This window comes from Podarcis gaigeae, assembly GCF_964106915.1.
Source record: "Podarcis gaigeae genome assembly, chromosome: Z".
NCBI lineage: Eukaryota > Metazoa > Chordata > Lepidosauria > Squamata > Lacertidae > Podarcis > Podarcis gaigeae.
Window position 1 is genome coordinate 4,667,056 of NC_139691.1, and position 18,513 is coordinate 4,685,568.

Below are 18,513 nucleotides of genomic sequence, written 5' to 3' on the forward strand. Positions count from 1 at the left end.
GCAGAGGTAACTGGCTGGTCACTGTGAGAACAGGATGCTCAGCCAGATGGGCCTTTTGCCTGATCCCTGGCTGCCCTCCTTTTTCGGTATATGTGTGTGTCTTGACAAGGCGAGGTGGGAAGAGTGAGCTTCTGCCTCTTCTGTGCACTTGTGTTGTGATTTTTCAGAGCATCTGTGGACCCTGCCCTCTGGAGGCAGGACCGGTTGCTCATTAGCTGAATTGCCTGCTGAAACTGGATACCTGGCTCCCTCCAGCCAAAAAAGCAGAGTTCCTGGAGCTATTTAAACAGGACAAGGGACACCTTCTCTCAGAGGCATCCTTCCCTCACATCCCACACCCCTTCTCCAGCACGTCTCCACACCACGCCAAACATCTCACTCCCTGATCCGTCTTCTCCATGGACTGACCTATTCAAGCATCACTTGAATCCTTAGGACAGGGAAGAAGCAGCCACCTGCAGGAACGAAAAGCAGAGGAGACTCTCCTGAGATGCACTAGGGGCACTTGAACTCACAGCAGGGACTGGCATCTCTCAAGGCTTGAACATTCACAGTGGTTCCTTAGTTCAGGAATCAAATTGCTATGTGAAAAAAGGAAAGCAGCTGCCTACAAGAGATCAGTTTAAAAACGCCTGTTGAGACCAATGACTGGAAGTTCTGTTCACCTGGATATAGAGTAAGTGTCCATTATCACTATGGGGGCAACTTTGCACACCTGTGCAGCTCTACTCAGGAGTGAGTTGTGCTGAATTGAACAGGGCACACCTCTCAGGTAAGAGGGTATAGCCTAAGTGGGGTGGCGGGTAGGAGCGTTGATCAAATGGGTCAAGGCTTAAGGCTTCTGACTGTTTCTGAATAATTACAGTTCTCATTTAGAACCATTCTAGGTTGCTTGTGTGTTTTCAACTCTAGCTACTTGAAGAGAAGAAGGAAAATGAGGAAAAAGCATTCCCTTGGGCAATTCCTACTATTTTGCTTGTGTACATTTCTTGAAAGCATCAATGAAATGTTTTTAAATAACGAGTGTGGCCTTTTACTGGGAGGGAGACTTTTTGGCAGTCCATCTGGCAAGCTCTGCAACTGGAAACATGCAAAAGAAACATGCTGAACCCCATTAAGGATGCACCACCCGCCACTCAGCCTCAGCCACAGAGTTCATGGGGGGCTGACTCAGGACTTCATCCTTTAAAATAATGCAAATTGATGAACCCAACATTTCTTCCATATGAAGCTGCTGCCTATCAGTTCAGGCCATTGGTCCATCGTGTGTGTTTTTCTGTGTGTTTGTGTAGATGACAGACAGACAGATAGGACTGGTCTGTTGGTGAATTGTAGCCCTTTCCTGATTTCCTTCACAAGTGCTAATAGATGCAGATTCATATAGTATTTATGGGAGCTCAGGAGGCCTCCCACCACCACTTTGCTTTAAATTACAGTATCTGGAGGAGAGTTCATTCACTTTTCATCACCTGTTTTTCAAGCACTGGTATGTTTCCCCCATAAATGTTCCTTTCCTTTCCTTTCCTTTTTCCTTTCCTTGGGAAAGAGAACCTTGCAGTGCCCTGCTTCTTCCTGCTCCTTCTCAGTATACTTACTTATTTGGAAGTTAAAGGAGCACTAAGCACTCCAGGCAGCTTCTCGCTTCCATCACTGTATGAATCCATCCACCACCACCCCCTGCCCCCTCCCCCAATTCAGGAAGTAGCTGTGGAAGCCAAAGAAAAGAAGCCTTGTGGCTCTTTCAAGGGCTGTTGCTGCAATCCTGCCTAGCACACCTACCGAAAGCCCTATTGGAAAAAAATGCCCAGCATTGCAGTGATGGCAGCTTAAGCTTGCAAGGATTACAGGATACTTCGTCAGATGCCTTTTTCTGCACAATGCATTTTGGGGGCATCTGCAGCCTATTTCTGCAAAGCAATTACTTAAAGGGAGTGTGTGTGTGTGTGTGTGTGTGTGTGTGTATGAAAAGTCCAACCCTCTTCCGTAACTCTTGTGTAACTCCTCACATACAGTCTGGAGGAAAGTCATTTTGTGTCAGAGGTGCAACTGACTGGAGTGGGAAATCAATTTTTCAAAACTAAACCAAACAAGAAAACAAGTGAAACCCTAAACAACTCTACTTGGATGTAAGTCCCACTGGGTTCAATGAGACTTACTGTGCAGTGCCATCCTAAACTGTACATGTTTACTTGGGTTAAATGAATAACTTTTAGAAGGGGTAGCTGTGTTAGTCTGTAGCAGCAAAGTGTGATAATATGGTGCTCAAGTAAATGTAACAGGCTGCAGGCTCAGTTGCCCCGTTTTTTTCCAAAACCTGTCAAGATTTAAAAGTGCTCCAGGGGTACCCTCCCTCCTTTTTTTGCAACATACGTATTTGCAATACGTATATTTGCAAAAAAAATTGAGGCAGCATTTATATCTACAACCATGGAACGATTCTATACATATATAATTTAAAGCCTTCCTTCGACTTGCAACTTTCCCAAGCGCTCTCCCCCGTGTCTACACTAGAGGGCAGAAAAGAGCAGCAGCTGCACGGAGCTGCTTTTGGTTTGGTTTGTTTTTTAACTCCAAAAACCCACCCCAAACCTTTTTTTCCTTCACTGCTCCAAATCTTCCTTTTCCCTCTTTCCAAAGTCCAGAGGCGAGTTCCTTGTGGCGGAAGAACACCGGTATCTGCATCTGCAAAAGCAGAAATCGTCTCCACTCGTGCGCGCCACCAGGCAATAGCTGAGCAAAGTCCCTGTGCCTAGAGGTGGGGAAGGAAAGAAAGAGGGGGGATCGTATCCCCCCCCCCACAACTGAGATTTCTTTTTTTTTTAAGAGGGTGGGTGCGAGGGAGAGAAAGGAGACGCGTGTCGAGATCCCATTCTAAGGCTGCAGCGGCGGCGGCGGCGACACCCGCGTCCGGCGATCATGCGGGCGCTTCGCTTCCCAATGTGCCGTTTCGTCTCTCCTTCCTCCCCTCCTTTTTTCCCAAGGCACCCGCGATCGGAGACTTAAATGGGATTTAAAAGTCCTGCTCCTCCGCCAGCGACCAAGGGACTGCAGCGAAGAGCGCGAGCGCAACGGGAGCGAGGCGAAGGGGGATCTCTGGGGCTGCGGAGCTGAAGAGCCCCGTCCGAGGGAGGGAGGGTGGGAGGAGGGCGGGCAGGCAGGCAGGCGGGGGGTTCGAGGGGAAAAGGATGCGCCCCCAAGGCAGCTTTCTGAGGGATCGCAGCGAAACAATGCACTAAAACGTGATGAAGCTGGAATTAGCACCGCTCTCCAAACTCAAAGCAGCGGCGGCCGCAGCAGCAGCAGCGAGCAGGGGGTGAGTAGAAAGGCTGGAGGTGAGAATGGTAGGGGCACGAGTGCTTCTGCTGTGTGTGTGGCAACCCCCTCCGCGCCCCCCTGCAGCAGAATTTGCTCCCCAAACGCAGCGAGGCTGGTTCTTAAACCACCTTAAAAAAAAGAGAAAAAGTAAATGGAGGATTGTACCTTGCCCAATGGTGCAGTTAGATAATTTTATTTATTTGATTTAGTAGAATCTTAGAATTGCAAAGTTGGAAGGGACCCCCCTGGGTCATCTAGTCCAACCCCCTGCTATGCAGGAATCTCAACTAAAGCATCCATGGCAGATGGCCATCCAACCTCTTCTTAGAAACCTCCAAGAAAGGAGAGCCCACCACTTTCTGAAGGAAACCATTCCACTGTTGGACTGCTCCTACCATCTAAAAGTTCTTCCTGATGTTTAGTCTCCTTTCTTGAAAGTTGAAAGAATTGGTTTGGGACCTGCCATTCTGAGCTGCAGAAAACAAGCTTGCTCTATCTACCATGTGATAGGCCTTCAAGTATTTAAAGATGGTATCATATCTCCTCTTTACCAAGCTAAACATACCCAATTCCATCAACTGTTCCTCATAAGGCTTGGTTTCCAGACCCTTGATCATCTTGGTGGCCCTCCTCTGCACATGTTCCTGTTTGTCAATATCTTTCTTAAATTGTGATGCCCAGAACTGGACACAGTATTCCAGGTGTGGTCTGACCAAGGTAGAAGAGAGCATGATTATTACTTCCCTTGATCAGGACACTAAAATACTTCAGTTGATGCAGCCTAAAATAACAGTCACCTTTTTCACTGCTGCAACACACTGTTGAGTCTCATGACTTCATAGGGGAAGAGGTGTAGCACAGTGATGGAGCATCATCCCCAGCTTTTCTGGGTCGAGCTGGGAAAAACCCCTCCCTGCCTTTTCAGCCAGTCTAGGTAAGGCTGACCTTAACAGACCAATAGTCTGATTTGGTGTTAGGCAGCACCTTATATTGTTCCTCTTTAATTCAGCCCTTTATACATAACCATGAGGACTGGAATCTATTCATGTTCATGGGGAGGGATTTATGGGAAGAGCATCTGCTCTGCATTGCCAAGGGTTCCAGGTTTGATCTCCAATGGCCTCTCCAGGTATGGCTGGGAATGTCCCCTGCCCAGAACCCAGGGCAGCTGCTGCCAGTCAGTGTTGGCACCACTGAGCTATACGGACCAATGGTCTGACTCAGTATGAGGCAGCTTCTTGTGTTCCTGTGTCACTTCATTTCAATTATGAATTGCTTCCCAGTAAAGGTAAAGGGACCCCTGACCATTAGGTCCAGTTGTGGCCGACTCTGGGGTTGCGGCGCTCATCTCGCTTTATTGGCCGAGGGAGCGTACAGCTTCCGGGTCATGCGGCCAGCATGACTAAGCCACTTCTGGAGAACCAGAGCAGCGCACGGAAACCCCATTTACCTTTCCGCTGGAGTGGTACCTATTGATCTACTTGCGCTTTTACGTGCTTTCGAACTGCTAGGTGGGTAGGAGTTGGGACCAAGCAACGGGAGCTCACCCCGTCACGGGGATTCAAACTGCCGACCTTCTGATTGGCAAGTCCTGGACTCGGTGGTTTAACCCACAGTGCCACCCACGTCCCTATTAAACATTAATGCTTCCCATTAAACATCACCAAATGATTAAAACACACATGAACTATTATATCACACACACACACACACACACACACACACACACGTATATACCATTATACACATACATACACTTGCATGCACACGTATATACAATATGTATATATAAATCATACAAATTTCAAATTCATTTCAGGTACAGGCTGGGACTAAAAGGAAACCCCACTTTAAAAAGTGGAGACTGTAGACTGAATGGCCCACCCACCAACCGTCTTTAGATGGTGGTGTGCATTAGATGTGATAAGCCTATTCTTAGGGAACTTGCAGCTTGTTCTTTGCCCCTGAAGACCCCAAAGACCCACTCTTCCCATAAGACAATCTGAAGCAAGCGAGGGGGAAAAGAAAGCAGGCTGCAAGAGCTGTAAGTTCCTCAGGTCTAGAGTATAAAGTTTCCTAACTGTAGTTCTCATCAGAGATGCAAGATCTGAGGATGAGGAGATCTCTCTCTCTCTATCTGATCAAGGAGAGTGGCACTATCAGAATAGGCACAGGTCTGGTCTCCTGCCTGACAGAATGAACAATCCTGAAGTAAACAAACTGACACGCATTGCCCTCCAATGTTGGGTTCCCCTCCTAATGCCATTTGAAGCAAAGTACATTTCCATCTTAATGGGACAGAGGCAGGTCAGACCATCAAACATCTGAGAGCCTCAAATGACCTAACTGTATCCCTGACCAAGGAACAGGCAGAGAGGTGTGATATCTGGCCATTGGAGGGGTGTGTGTGTTGACATGTAAGGGTATGTAGTTTTAGTGTACTTTGGGGAAAATCTGCTTTGGCTAAGGGCAAAAATGAGTGATTTTCTTTTAAAAAAACAACCCAGCTGCTCCCAGGCAGGACTGTCAGAAGATTGAAATGCAAAGGTCTGGAAAAGGTTGATGGAAGGTGTATGTATGTGTGTGTGTTATATTGTCTACTTTTGTGGAGGAGGAAAGAGGGAGATGTAAGAACCTGGAATGGGTGGGCAGGCAGTGAACCTATTTAAAAGGCCTTTCTTAGCTCCCTGAGATGAGATGAAGGAAGGAAGGAAGGATTCCCAAATTATTAAGATGACTTTTGTCTATGTGAGAATGTGGTACAGGGATTGTGCCCTCTTCTTTTGAGTTGCTCATCATTGGCAAAAAAACAACAACAGTAACTAATAATAGTTTTCTGCACCAGAAGGTTGTGTTCATGTACCTTCATCTCCTGTCAGGAGGTGGGGGCAGGGACAGGTAGCAAAGCGTTAAACCTCACAGTCACCTAGGCAGCAATCCTAAGCATGGATCCTGGGCCTGTGATGCAGAAGTGCTGTGGAGGGGAAGGATTAGGTGTGCAAGAAGACCTCTTGTTTTCAGAATCTATAACCTCCCTTCCCCAAAATGTGTCATGCTTCCTGGAGACATATGCTTTGCATGCAGAAGGTCTCCAACATCTTCAGGTGGGACTGGCAGTGTCTGCTGCAGAGCTGCTGCCAGTCAGTGTAGACAGTATTGAGTTGGTTGAACCAATGGTCAAACTTGGTATAACTTCCTGTTGTTCATTAGCAGTATCTATAGCTTAGCGGCAAAGCGCATGCTTTGCAATCAGAAGGTCCCACTGTCCCACGTTCAACCTCTGGCGGGAAAAAACTTGGCCTGAGATGCTGGAGAGCTGCTGCCAGTCAGAGTCAGGGGGCAATGCTAGATGCGGTGGAGCAAAACTCAGTGCTGGAGTATTTGCTTTGCAGGTGGAAGGGCCAAAGTTCAGCCTACAGTTATGAGACCCTCCTCACTGAGGAGCTATTGGCCACAGTTGTCCAGGCTTCACCAGCACTCTTAAGGTCTTTTGGACTCCAGTTCCCATCACACCTGAGCACTGGCCATTCTGGACAGATTTCACGGGAGTTGCAGTCCAACATCTTGACGGCACCAGGTTGAAAAGGGCAGCAGCAAACTATTGCAGGATGGCTCAATCGTATGCTCAGCAGAAACTGGAACACAGAACACTGTCTTACACCAAGTCAGACAACAAGTGCATTTAGCTCAGCACTGTCTACAGACCTCAGCAGCTGCCCAGAGTCTTCTCAGGCAGGGATTTCCGCTCTGGAGGTGCCAGGGATTGAACCTGGCACCTTCTACATGCAATGTAGGTGCTCTGCCACTCAGATAATACTGAACTGTTGCACTACCCCTAAGCATAAAGCATTCCAGGCCCTGTTTTGAATTAATTGGGAGCTAAGGAATCTGCCTTCTACTAAGCAAACCATTGATCTATTGAGGTCAGTGTCAACTACCTTGACCAACAGCGACTCTTTAGGTTCAGGATTGAACCTGGGATCTTCTGCATGCAAAGCAGGTACTCTGCTCCTGAGCTGTGGGCCTTCTCTTCTAAGGGAGTGTGCAAGTGAAGTACCTCTTATTGAGACAGAGAGTGCTGCTAGTTAAATGAGATCAGGTAGCAAAGCAACTTTTGCCTGAGACCTTGGAGAGCTGCTGCTGGTCTGAGTAGATGACAGCCTGGCCTGGTGTGACATAGCTTCCGATATCTGTATGCTCTGGTTACGTCCTCAGCACAAGCTAATTTTTAAATGCATATTTGGCAGATTGTGTGAGTCTGCCTATGACTGACTCTGCAGAAAAGTAGTGGAGGTGGGGAAGAGAGAAAGAGAGAGAAACATTTCTGTTTTGCCCATACTTTGCTTCAGCATGTCTGAAAGCCTCGGAACGGCTCCTCCTTTTTGCCCAGGTATACCTGCCTGCCATCTCTGAGCCCGGCCTTGGCTGGGGAGGGCGGGGTATAAATAAAAAATTATTATTATTATTATTATTATTATTATTATTATTATTATTATTATTATCTCTGTTGGGTTTTCTCCCCCAGGAGCTAGGCGTTTGCGTTTTGCAGGGGAAACACCTGCCTGGCTTTAGAGCTGGCTCTGAATCGGAGAGGTGGATGATTGCAGCTTTCAGGGGGAAGAGAGAAGTGGAAAGGGACTGAGCTGGAAAAGGGAAGCCTAAGATTTATCAACAGGAGGGGGAAGAGAGACCAAGTGTGCACACGAGAGAGAGAGAGAGTGCAGGTGGATGGTTGGCATTATGGGGAAACATATACATGTAAAGCTGCTTTATGCAGAGCCAGACCCATTGGTTCATAAAAAACCCAGTGCTGGCTTTCCAGAGTTCCAGGCTGAAGTCATTCCCAGCCAGGAATTGAGCTTGAGATCTTCTGCATTCTCTTTGCCTAACAATAAAAATGTTTCAGCTTATCCAGAGCTAGAGCATCACCACCTGATATTTATATTTTTGCTTCTTAACAGCAAGGCAGTCTCTAAGTGGTTTTCAAGCATTATAATAGATATTGATATAACTAAAAAGAAGCAAGCCTGCAATAGCAAATAAAACAGTAGCTCCCTCCCCTGCCGCCAAGCAAAAAACAGAAGGAAACCTAAGAGCACATTTAGAAAACATCTTTAAGGGTCAGGCATTGCCACCTCCTTCACCCTCTCTCTTGCCAAGGCACATGTTGACTGATGGCTGCTGAGGCTTTGTTGGAAGGCCTTCAGAACCCAACACCTAGGTAGGCAATTGCAGAGGTCCCTGGTGGCAAATGGGGCACAGCCCGACCAACCCCCGTGTCTCCTCAGTAATGCATTGGTCACTCAGACCTGTAACATATCAGCTCTTAAGTGCACGGCCTGCTGGTCATCTGTGACCTCCAGAAACATGTTTGTAAGCATAGGAGGGAGCATGGAGGTGTGTGTGTTGGGAAGGGGCGGGGAGGATAAACCAGTGATGGGGAACCTCTGACCCATGGACTTATTTGGGCTCAACCTGTCCTTCATCTGGTGTCATATACAAGCCAGAACACTGGGCCAAAAGGTTTGTAAGCACCAACAACCAGCAAGTCACCCACGTGTCAAACTTGGCAGTGTGTGTGTGTGTGTGTGTGTGTGTGTGTGTGTGTAAAAGAGAATAACTTAGCCCCCACCTTCCCAGTAGCTGGGAAGCAAGCATTTCTTATAAGACAAGGAACCCGTGGCCTGCCTGATGTCACTGGTAGCCCTTCAGCATGGCCAGTGGTCTACACCTAGAGGGCTGTGCGCTCAGCAAACCTAATAAAGGAAAAATATAAACAAGGAAAACCCCATTTTGAAAGTTTGCCCCTGTCAGTTACAGACCTGATAATTGAAAGCTGGGTTTGCTTTTTCCATGGAAATGGGGAGAGGAGGGGGGTGTTGCCAGTGTTTTCCTGGAAGCAGGTTCTCTCTCCCCTCCCTCTCACACTTTTCCTGTGATGTTGTGACTCTCCTTCATGTTTCAGGCTCAAATGCTGCTGGCTGCCTACAACCAATGTAAACCAGCCAATGTGCTCCTATGGGAAGGTTGTGGATCACAGTGTGCCAATAGAATCCTGGTTAATTTATTGCCTTTTTTGTTGCAGGCTCAGCTTGCTAACCTTATTCTCCTTTTCTTTAGCTGGTGACCTGTTGCTGCAAGTTTCTATCTGAAGATATTTTGTAACTGAAGTAATTTTTGTGTTTCCTTCTTCTTAGGGGATTCCCTTTTCTCTGGACCGTTTTCTATTTCACCTGTTTCCTAGGATTCACACAGGGAGGTCCTGAAGGTAAATTTCAATTTTGAGAGTCCTTTCCCACCCACTTTGGTAGCGGGTGGGTGGCTGAAGAGAAATCTTTTATCAAGCAAACCATTGATTGCTTTTCTGCTTGAAGCACTCAAGGCAAGGTAGAAAACATAAAAGCAGGGGTGGGCACCCTCTGTCCTCTGATCTGCGCCTTGAGAAGTACATAGAGCTGAAAGGGGAAGTGGGAAAGAGCGCCACTCTTCCAACTTCCTCTTCAGCTCTATGTACTTTTCAAGAGGAAAAAACATGGCCACCTAAACAACCAAGGGTACCATAGCTTTCACAGGCACGATTTTTAGCGACCCCTGGTTTAACAAGGAATTCCTACCTGGTTGTGCTTCTGTGTGCCACAGAACACCTGCTACTCCTGTGTAGGGGAATGAGTGTACAGGGAGAGGAGCAAGGCCACCCTTTCAGCCATCCCCGAGTGCATCTGCTTTCCCCACAACCATATGTTTTAGAAGAACAAAACCCAGCATGTGAGCTGCTGTTCTTGAGTAGGGCGGATAGCACAATCAGGACACACAACCAGGTGTTTCAGTTGCATGGAGCTCCTACTTGTGAGCCAAAGCTCAGATATTAAGTTTTCTTCACACACAACTGCAGCCAACACGTCGCTGTGAGAGAGAAAGATATGATGCCCGGGGCAGCAGTTAATGCAGAACCATGCTTTTCTCTCACATGGATAGGGATAAAGATGTCCAGCAATGTGCAGTGCCTTGATACATGGTAATGGTTGGAGTAGTGACTTGTGTATTAGGGGGAAAAGAAGATGGAAGAGGACAAAAATTTGAACAAAATTTGTAGCTTCTAACAAGTATGGGTTGTATCCAGTGTTAGATCTACTCAGGGTAGACTTGCTGAAATTAACATACATGTCTAACTTAGGTTCATTAATTTCAGTGGCTCTGCTTAGTTGGATACAAACCTGTATTCATCAGTAAATTTAGAAATAATTGCCATTTAAATAGATATGCAATGTGTTTTACCCTAGTGGGAGAGGCTGTGTCCAGGTGACCCCAGTGCCACCTCAGTCTGCTGCCCAGGTGCTACGGTTGCTGGGGAACTTTGTGACCCTTGCTGCTGCTTCTGATGATTCTTTACCTTTATGTTGGGCTTAGGCTGGTGAGTCCTTCAGAGGATGCCTTCAAATAGAGGACCATCCTCTAAAGTAGGCTGTGTGGCCACCCTACTTATGGGGTGGGTTAAGTTGGAAAAGGCATAGTGTGCTGTTATACTAATACTGTGCATGGCTTTCCCCAGATATACACTAGAGGTGAAAGTTACCCACTTTCCCCCTGCCAGATAATTATGTTCGGTAGGGTTGGGATGCTCAGTGGTTAGAAATGGAGGAAGTCTGCTGCATATGTATACAAGCTCACCTTGCAAGGTCTTCTTGGACTCTTGCCCTGTGAAAAAGAATCTGATAATAATGTGCAGCTGGGACAACTCATCTTTGATTGAACCATAACTTAGTTGACAACACATCAAGTAGTTGAAGGCTGGTGGTGTTAGGATGCTGCCTTGTGTCATTTCAGACCATTGGTCTATCTAGCTCAGTATTGTCTACACTGACTCCAATGGCTGCAAACCTCAAGCATCCCTCTATCCTTGCTCATCCATCACTCCTGAAGTTTGAACTAGAACTCAGGTGTGAGCAAACTTTATGCTTGCAGAATCTATCTTGTTTCATTTGTGCTAGAATCTCAAGATCCATCAAATTAAACCTGGTGCAAAAAATGTATACCGATGTTAGCAACTTTAAGCACATAAATATGTTTTCAGTGGCAGATTTGAACAGACCTCATGGTCCTCCACTCCTGGTTCCCCTATTCATTTTGTCAGCATAATTGAAAAAAGGAGTCATTTTGTTGCTGTCATAGTTAAGCAATTGGACACTGGAAACTGACCAATCTACTGCAAATCATGCTGTGATCTCCCAGGAGATCCAGACATTCTTTCTTCTGCCTGACTCTGCGAAGTAGATGGTGTATAGGTCCTTCTCATCTTCCCATTAATGCAGGTCATTGCTTGGCCTCTTTGCTTGTCCTTCAGAACCATTTCCTCCTCTTTCCCTGCCTTCAGTGAAGAGGGTTTATAATTCAGCAAACACATTCCATATGCCATATGGAATGGGTTTGCTGAGTTATGGAGGGAAGGAGTAGGAAAAATGCACTCTTTCTGCTACAAGAAATAATGGGTTTTCTCCCATTCAAAGTGGCTGCAGGCTGAATATGAGGTTAGTGGGTCTTTTTGTTTCTGCTGCTGCCACATGTTCCACTTCCAAAATGTTAGGGGGTGTCAAGATTCAGCCTCAGTCCAGATCTCAAACCCCAGGTCTCCTCAAGGGGAGCCAGACTTGCCAGTCAGTGGTGGCTCTTTGCCATTGGGACTAGCATGGAGGAAGGCAAGGAAGGCCCAAAAGTAGGTGGAGCCAGAGACAATGACAGGCAGAGCCAACTAATTCTAGTTTTGCTCCCATCCTCCTCCCTGTTGAGTTCTCCAAGCCTAAGAGAGAGGAAGCTGAAATGCAGGGCTGCCTCTTGGACTGGTTGTAGGTAAGAAGTCTGGCGAATGGGGTCCAGCTGAGGGCAGACAGGTTGGTTGGGCAGTGTACCAGTTGCCCAAAGGAACCATTCTTCACTGCCTCCAGCAGGTCTCCACATTGAATCTGAGTTTCCCTGCTCCAGGACTGGCATTCCCCTCCCCACAACCCAACAACCAGCTGCCTCGGTTCCTGCCCGGCTTTCAGACCTGCCCATCTTGTGTCTCTGAAGGGCACAGGAGCAGAGGAAACAGTGAGCCACACAGGAACATCGGAGCCACTTCCAAATTGCCTGGCTGGCTGCATGCGAGGCTATTCAGGAGGAAGAGGAAATGCATGGAAGTACCTGCCCAGATCTGGGCCTGTGAGCCAGGAAGGGGTGGGACCCCCCAGTTCCTTTGTAAAATTCCCGGCTGAGCTGCTTCATTGCTGAAGCAACAGCTTTCTTTCAAGTTGCTGTCCCTCCGCTGTAAGGTAAAGGACCCCTGACCATTAGGTCCAGTTGTGACCGACTCTGGGGTTGCGGCGCTCATCTCACTTTACTGGATGAGGGAGCCAGTGTATAGCTTCCGGGTCATGTGGCCAGCATGACTAAGCCGCTTCTGGCGAACCAGAGCAGCGCATGGAAACGCCGTTTATCTTCCCACTGGAGTGGTACCTATTTATCTACTTGCATGTGCTTTCGAACTGCTAGGTGGGCAGGAGCAGGAACCGAGCAATGGGAACTCACTCCGTCACAGGGATTCGAATCTCCAACCTTCCGATTGGCAAGCCCTATGCTCTGTGGTTTAGACCCAGCGCCACCCGCGTCCCATGTAAGAGGCAGTATCTGCCTCTAAATGCCAGATGCTTTGAATCACAAGTGGGGAGAGCTGCTGTTGCACTCAGGTGCTGCTTGTGGGGTTCCCTTAATGGGCATCTTGTTGGCCACTGTGATTGCAGGATGCCAGACTATTTATTTATTATTAATTTGAGTTATTACCCACTCTTCACCCTAAGACCCCAGAACAGATTACAACAATAAAACATGCAATTATAAAACAAATAAGCAATTGCAATTATTACATTAAAAAAATCAGTTCCATATATAAAACAGTTTAAAATAATTCCATGTGTAAGAGGAATGCGATTTCATATACAGATGCAGACTGGGGTGGTGATCTCAGCATATGTGGGTGGTTGGAAGAGAAAGGCAGAAGGGCCTTTGGCTTGATCCTGCAGGGCTCTGTTTATCTTCTTAGGGAGAGTATATGGACGCAGTTATCTGTGCCTCAATAGTGGCCAGGCTGGATTACTGCAGTGTTGGGGATTCCAGTCTGTGGGCACCAAAGGGCCTACAGAGATCTAGCAGGACACCCTTCAGGCCTGCTAATCTCCTTTGACCAGATTACAATTTATAATGGCAGTGTGAGGGTCTCCTCACTCCCCCAAGCTCTGCTCCTGCTGCCAGTGGCTGCTGGCCACAATGACAGTGCTCTAGTGATACCTCCTGAGGCAGCATGCGTCCAAATCCCAGTTACTGGGAATCACTAGCAGATACAGCAATATTGCACTGAGGTTCTGCTGGAGAGCTTTCCACTGCGGCATCTGGTTCGCCCCTGTGAGAACAGGGTGGTGGAGTAGATGGGCTTTGGCCTGATCCAGCAGGACTCTTTTTGCGGTCTTAAGTTCCTTATCTGGGGAAACAGAGGTCATATTCACCCCATGCATTTAAAGCACTGGGATACTGTTCTAAACAGCCATGGCTTCCCGCCAAATAATTCTGGGAGCTGTAGTTTGCTAAGGGTGCTGAGAATTCTTACCAGACCCCTTGTACAATTACATTTCCCTGAGTCGTTTAATAACCAGTCCCTCTTCATGGGGAACTATAGAAATGGTGAGGGGAATGGTGGTTCTTCTTATAGCACTCTGAAACTCTGCAGCTTCCAGCGTTCTTTGTGGTGTGAATGTGGTTAGACACATAGGGAATCAGCAAAAAAATTGCTAGGGTGGGGGCTGGCCCTGGCCTGTAGGCCAGCTGTTGGTCACTATTGCCATATGGCATGGCTCGACCTCAGAGAACATGCTTTACTATGCTGTGTTCTCTCTGCTTGTTAGTCTCCCCTTTTGCTTTACGATGATGGCACACAGAGCTTTCCATTGGGCTGACAGCCCAGCAATATTATAATGAGTTTCATCTGTTGCTGGCAATTCCCTTGGGGACATTGTGCCGGAGAATAGTTGGCTCTGCTGCCTTCCAGAAGGTCATTTGTCGGCCTAGTTCTTTTTAATAAAATACTATCACACTGCACTGACACTTAACAATCAAACTTCTATATATATAATGGTACCTCGGGTTAAGAACTTAATTCATTTTGGAGGTCCGTTCTTAACCTGAAACTGTTCTTAACCTGAGACACCACTTTAGCTAATGGGGCCTCCCGCTGCTGCCGCACGATTTCTGTTCTCATCCTGAAGCAACATTCTTAACCCGAGGTACTATTTCTGTCTGTAACCTGAAGCGTCTGTAACCTGAGGTACCACTCTCTATATATTCCTGGGTGGGGAAATAAAGCCTATGAAGATATGTCAGAGGGTGTGGGGTTTAGGTTGGGGACCTGAGCAACCTGTCCCATCCACTGGGCCAGTCAGGTGTGAGACTGGCAGCTGGGTGGAGGAAAATCAGAACTGATTGGCTGCTGAGGTCACCTAGTGAGTTTCATGGCTGGGTGGTAGGGTGATCACCTATAGGTCATAAAAGAAGGGGACTCATATTTGCATAAAATGTGCATAAGTTGATGTACAGATGCAAATGAATAAATTATTACTATCTTTTAAATAGAAATGTAATAGTGACACATCATGGAGAGTCCCTCTTTCTTTCCCTTCTTACAGTCCTTTGTCTTTACACCAGACTTTATTTAACTTAGAGGACTCAGATTTACATAAAATTTGCATATGCTGATTCATCTCACCTTGTAGGAGAAGGCTGTGACCAAGGCGACCTGTTTGCTTGCTCAGTCTGCTCTTCAAGTGTTGTCCACAATGTATGGGCAATTTCAAAGCTCTCCTGTTTTCCTTTGTTAGGGTACTTTATTTTGAAACCAGACCACCCTTCAAAGAGAGGATACTTTAGAACTAAAGGCTGCCCCTCCGTAGGGAAGGTCACATGGCCACTGTACTAGAGCAGTGATGTGAACCTGGGTCTCTCTCAGTCACCCTAACCGCTGCACTAAACAGCTGTGAAAGGAAGGGATGAATAAAGACTGACTCCTACAAGTTTGTGCAACATACTGTCTTGTACACTGAGTAACACTCAATGACCTATGGCTGAAGGGCTGATGACAGGCAATACAAGTCTCTAAGGGCTGTTTCATAAGCTCAAGGTCTGGCTGGATGTGGTCACTTAGCAACAAGCCTGTGCTTGCATGAAATCCATTACAATAGTAATTGAGGAGTAGATGGAATAGTACAGTGGTAATTGATACATGGTGGTCGCCCACTAAGAACTCACATAACCCAGACCCTCCAAGTGTCCCTATTTTCCAGGGATGTCCCTGATTTAGAGCAGCCATCCTGGTTTCTGATTTGATCCTGGAATGTCCCACTTTTCCTACGGACATCCCTATTTTCACTGGAGAAATGTTGGAAGGGTTACCAGACCCCCAAGCTGTCTGAAGGCAATTCTGTATAGGGAAGGTTTTTTTGTTTAATGTTTTATTATGTTATTATTTACATATACAGTGGTACCTCGGTTTAAGAACAGTCCGGTTTAAAAATGCTTCGGTTTACAAACTCTGCAAAACCAGAAATAGTGTCCTGATTTGAGAACTTTACCTCGGTCTAAGAACAGAATCTGAATGGTGGAAGAGCACCGGCGGTGGGAGGCCTCATTAGGGAAAGCACGCCTCGGTTTAAGAACGGTTTTGATTTAAGAACGGACTTCCAGAATGTATTAAGTTCATTAACCGAGGTACCACTGTACTATATACATTACTATTTATACCCCACACATATTACTGGGTTACCCCAGTATATATGTGTGTTTGTGTATATATAATTTCTATACCACTTTATATTTTTAAGAAAAATATCAAAGTGGTTACAGCATATTCAATCAATAAATCAATAAAACAATCTGAAAAAAGTCAAATACAGTGGTACCTTGGGTTAAGAACATAATTCGATATGGAGTTCCATTCTTAACCTGAAACTGTTCTTAACCTGAGGTACCACTTTAGCTAATGGGGCCTCCCGCTGCCGCCGTGCCACCGCCGCACGATTTCTGTTCTCATCCTGAAGCAAAGTTCTTAACCTGAGGTACTATTTCTGGGTTAGCGGAGTCTGTAACCTGAAGCGTCTGTAACCTGAAGCGTCTGTAATCCGAGGTACCACTGTACTGTATATACAGTCAAAGCAACATAATAGAAAACTAAAATAGTAGTTTAAAACCTTAAAGATTTCAAAATAGAACATTACAAAGGAGGTCAACTACAAAATACATATTTAACATAATAGGGCTGGTGAGACTGGGCCCAGCACTCTAGGCCAAGTGGAAAGGGTCTTATAGGGAGCGGCCTCCATGGCCCACAGGTGGGCGATGTTCCTCCATCCTCATGAGGAGCCTCTTCAGTGGGGCTGGTGGGGCTGGGCCCAGCCCCCTAGGCCAAGTGGAAAGGGTTTTGTAGGGAGCGGCCTCCACACCTCACAGCTGGGTAATGTTCTTCCAGCCTCATGAGGAGCCTCTTCAGGACATCCCTATTTTCACTGGCGAAATGGAGGGTAGGAATAACTTATGTGCTGAAAGAGCTGCAACTGGTGGCCTGCTTTCCTCTAGGCACAATTCAGGGTACTCCAGAATGAGGCCACCAGTTGCAGTCCCTTTAACGCAGGGGTTATGTGAGTTCTCAGTGTTTCAAATCCTAAAAGACTTGGGCCTCAAATATCTGAAATACTCCATCCCTATAGACTCTCTTGGATGTAAAGATTGTCAGAGAGGGCCCTCTTGGTAGCTCCACCATCTTCAAAATTGTGGGGAATAGTGGCCTGGGAGAGGGCATTCTCTGTGGTAGCCCCTTAGCTGTGAAATTCCCTCCTCACAGAAGTATGTCTGGCACTTTCAATGTGTAGCTTTCGTCATATGCTGGCCTCTGATTACACACACACACACTGCACCCTTTGCTTATTTATTTGGTCTTTGTCTATTTTTCTTTCCATCCAGAGGACGGGATGTTTGGCGGCAGGGAGATTTTCCATAAAACACAGACACACACTTTTATATAAGCATATATAATCTTAGGACCAACACCATTATTTTAATGGTAAATTTTCATTGATTTTAATACTGTATTTTTTACATTCTTGTAACTAGCCCATGAGACCTTATGGCAAAGAACGGGTAAGAAATCTAAATGATGATAATGATAATGTAAACAAATAAATAAAATCTGAGGACAGGAGGAACTCCTGAGATGTCCCCCCTTTTAAGGATAACCAAAAGGAGTCACTGTGCTATTGCCACAGCTGCCTTGTTGGTATGCATCGTTGTCCAAACATCTGTTGGTTGGTGAGCTCGCCCCCTTTCCCTCTCCTTTAATAACAAAACAGTCTCCCTTGGATTTGTGCAAAGTTTGAGAGCATTGTAAGACTTTCCTGTGTCATCGGCAGGCAACGAGTGTTTTAAGGCTCTTGACAGGTTGCTGAAGCCTTTGAAAGGGTCTTGCTGTTCAGGTCTCTTCTCTCCCCCTGCCTCACCACCAGGTCTGTCTCAAGCTTTAAGGTAGACACCCTTGCAGTGTGGTCCTCTCTTACAGAAATGGGCCTTGGTGGCCTTATCCAACACTGGTGGGCAGCAGCGCCACGATCAGAGCTTGGCTGCTGTGCTGGGTCTAAACTGCCACTTTAATTTCTCACGATACTCCTGCCCTAGCACTGCTCTGGGGCAGTGTGGGGAATTTAAGTGGTGGTTGAGAGACACAGGCATCTGGCATGGTCAGGATCTTTGGGCAAGTGTCACCATAGTGGTGGATATTGCCTGGATCCTATCTTGATGCTGGACTTCCATGACTATTTCCTCCACCTGGGAGAACTCAGAATATTTGTTCGTTCAATTTGGACCAGGCCTTCCTCCAAGTGAAACAGGGTTGCCTATACCGGCCCCCACAATATTACCTTGCTACAGCCCTGTGAGGTTAATTAGGGCTAGAGTAAGTGGGTGTATTGTGGAATCAGTTGCCCTAGTGGAAATGCCAGCCCATATCCTGCCGCCCCTGATATAATTTGGATTATCCATTTCTAGGGAGAATCCAGTCAGGGTTGTTGTTGCTGCTGTTGTTGTTGATGTTGTTTTTAAACAAAAGCCCTGTGTTTGTGATATCTTAGTAACAAT

The 18,513-nt window shown here is 46.6% G+C and overlaps 1 protein-coding gene across 3 annotated transcripts in view; it reads left to right on the plus strand.

Moving 5' to 3' along the window:
• Positions 1-2,625: 2,625 nt before the first annotated feature.
• Positions 2,626-18,513, plus strand: part of COL27A1 (collagen type XXVII alpha 1 chain) — a 245,466-nt gene continuing 229,578 nt past the window's right edge. For all 3 annotated transcript variants that reach the window (XM_083721577.1, XM_083721578.1, XM_083721579.1), the window contains exons 1-2: positions 2,626-3,313; positions 9,513-9,583. In XM_083721577.1, coding sequence (XP_083577703.1) covers positions 3,243-3,313; positions 9,513-9,583 — 142 coding nt within the window. In that variant the 5' untranslated portion in view covers positions 2,626-3,242. The remainder of the gene's footprint in view (positions 3,314-9,512; positions 9,584-18,513) is intronic.